The 2,728-nt window shown below is 39.7% G+C and overlaps 1 protein-coding gene across 1 annotated transcript; it reads right to left on the minus strand.

Moving 5' to 3' along the window:
* Window positions 1–1,740: 1,740 nt before the first annotated feature.
* LOC116888077 (interferon alpha-12-like) lies at window positions 1,741–2,297 on the minus strand. Its single transcript, XM_032889453.1, has one exon. The coding sequence runs from the start codon at window positions 2,293–2,295 to the stop codon at window positions 1,741–1,743; it is 555 nt and encodes a 184-aa protein (XP_032745344.1). The 5' UTR covers window positions 2,296–2,297.
* Window positions 2,298–2,728: the final 431 nt, after the last annotated feature.

Here is a 2,728-nt window from a genome sequence, read left to right on the forward strand (position 1 = left end):
TTGATGGTCAAATTCTCCAATTCTGTTCTGTGTCTCTTCTCTTTCCTAGAAAGAAAACCCTGAGGTCGGTTTGTGGCACTGATCTAAGATATGATGTCATTGAAATGAAAGCTGAAAAAGAAACAGATGTGTCATCTAAGCAAGAGAGTAGTAGCAAAACAGATCGAAACTATGGCCATTCGTAAGATAATGTTATGAAAGTGACTATATTTTCAGGTGATGTTCATTATCAATGCAATCTGCATAAAAATTTCAGTAATATTTCTCTAAGAGGGATCCTACTTAAAATATATATGGAGCCATGAAGATAACAAAGAGCCAAATGCTGGATTCAACCTGTCACGATACCTGATTTGACATTAGCGCTTACATCTAAGAGGGGGCTCCTGCACTGCCCAATCCTTACCACGGAACTCTTATATTCCCTGCCAATGAACAAAGACTCACAACTGGTCACTGAGCAAATGAAGAGCTGATATTTTGGCCTCGGGAACCATTGAAGAAGAGGGGGTAGAAGAATTGGAAAAGCCAGAGGCAGCAGATGACTCAGCAAAGCCGTGTTCTTGACCACAACAGAATAGTTACTCATGTGAACTGTGAGTGGCTATGACTGAATTGACATGACCACGACAGACAAAATATCAGCTTGGAAAACAGAGGCAATTCCACCTCCAGCTGAGGAACGATGGAAAAATATTGGAGCTGGAGGAAAGAGTTTCCAGTATCATCAGGGATGGGGCCCCTGAGAGTGGCTGCCATGCTCCATGAGATGGTGCTGTACCATGCACAACTAGTGATTCAAAGAAGATGGAGCAAAAGTAGAATAATGAGGAGTAAGCAGAGGAGGAAGAAAGAGGAGGAGGAAGAAGAGTAACAAACAGAGAAGTAGAAAGTGGGAAGAGGAAAGGTCCCGGAAATAGGGAAGGAATAGTGTTTCCAAGGGTTGATTTTAGAGTCATTTCACTCCCCTGGTTGGATTTATTCCTAGGACTAGATTATGAGGCTATGAGGAGTGGGTTTAATTCCCAGGTTCTTCTTGTTTTCCCTTTCTGTGCCATATAGGCAGACTAGTCATTGTTTTATCTGTTTTGCATTGCTGTACATGACCTCACTAATATTTAGAACCTCAAACAACTAAACTCATTATCGATAAAAGAAGATAAGTATATGAGATCAAGGAAATCAGTGCTAAATTAACCCAGGACACATTTGGTCAAAGTGGACTAAGGAATGTGAGGAGCAAGACTCTCTGGTTGTCTTCTGCACAGCAGCTGTCTATCCATCCAGAAGAATACTATATGCTAGAGAGAAGTAGGTGAAAATATCTAGGGCTTGTCTAAATACTGTGCAGTGTATATGTGTTTCCGCTCTGATATTTAGAAAGTGTGCATTTGTACAATAGTTACAGTGTAGACTCTAATGTTAAAAATAATTATTAATGTTAAAGAGATAGCAAATTAATCAATACAAAGTGTCTTATAAAGCAAATTTATTTGAATTCAACATAATTTAATTGCAAATGACCATTAGCTATAGTAAAAATAAAAGAATAAAAGATTTAGCATAAATATCTTAACATACATTATAGCATTCTAATAAATAAATAAATGAATGACTCAATAAATAAATAAATAAATAACCAATTGGATGCAGATACAAAAAGAGTTTAACATATTGAAAATAATTGCTCATAATGTGAGATGCAATGTTCTAGTCCAGTAGAATCCTTTGTCTCAGAACTCATTCCTTCTCTTCACTCAGTTTTGCCAGGAACATATCTGAATAAATCAGGGCTCTCCCGACTTCTACTCTAACCACTTCCCAGGCACAGGGGCTGTGTTTCTTCTGTTTCAGGTACGTGGTGATCCTGCCGAAGTATTCCCTCACAGCCAGCCAGGAGGGTTCCTGGGTCAAGGGAACTTGCTGCTCTCCAACCTGCTGATTCTGACAGGCTTTAAGATCTTTGAGCTGCTGGTAGAGGTATTTGCAGAATGACAATCGGAGGGTTTCATTCCAAGCAGCACGTGACTCCTCTGATTCCAAGAGGGTCAGAATGTGCTGAGTCAGAGTTTGCAGGACAGAGATGGCTTGAGACTTCTGGATCTGCTGGGCATCCACCTTCTCCAAAGGGAGTTCAAAGTATTGTATGTCTTTCAGGCAGGAGACAGGGGACTGTCGACTCATTTGTTTCAGGACTGTGAGGTTATGAGTGCGAGGCAGGTTACATCCTAGACAGCAGGTTGACCAGTGGCTCATAACTACCAGAATCGTGAGGAATGCACAAACCATAGCCATCGTGGATCTTGCAGATTCTGATCACTCTATGAGCAGCGTGTTTGAGTCTTCCCCTGTAGGTTCTCTGATAACCCTGCTGTGTGCATCTATCTTAAATAGTGGCAAACACAAGTTTCCCCTTTCTGAATGCCCTCCCCTAGCTTCCCAATTCTCTTTTCACTTTCTTTACCTCACTCTCTGCTTGCTTCTGGCAATTTTTTGTCTCAAGGATGTGGGTTCCATTACTACTTTCTCTTTCACTACCACCCTCAGAAAGCTATGCTACATGACTTCTCTTAAATTACATTAAAATTGTCATTAACCCCTATTGTACAGATATGTAGACTTTATGAGAAAGTTATACATCTATTGCAAACACTAAACTTTCTCTGTGATTATATATAAAAGTTATTGTATTCATTTACAATTATTTTAATTTTATTTATGCCATGTA

Source organism: Rattus rattus, chromosome 1 (genome assembly GCF_011064425.1).
Source record: "Rattus rattus isolate New Zealand chromosome 1, Rrattus_CSIRO_v1, whole genome shotgun sequence".
Taxonomy (NCBI): Eukaryota; Metazoa; Chordata; class Mammalia; order Rodentia; family Muridae; genus Rattus; species Rattus rattus.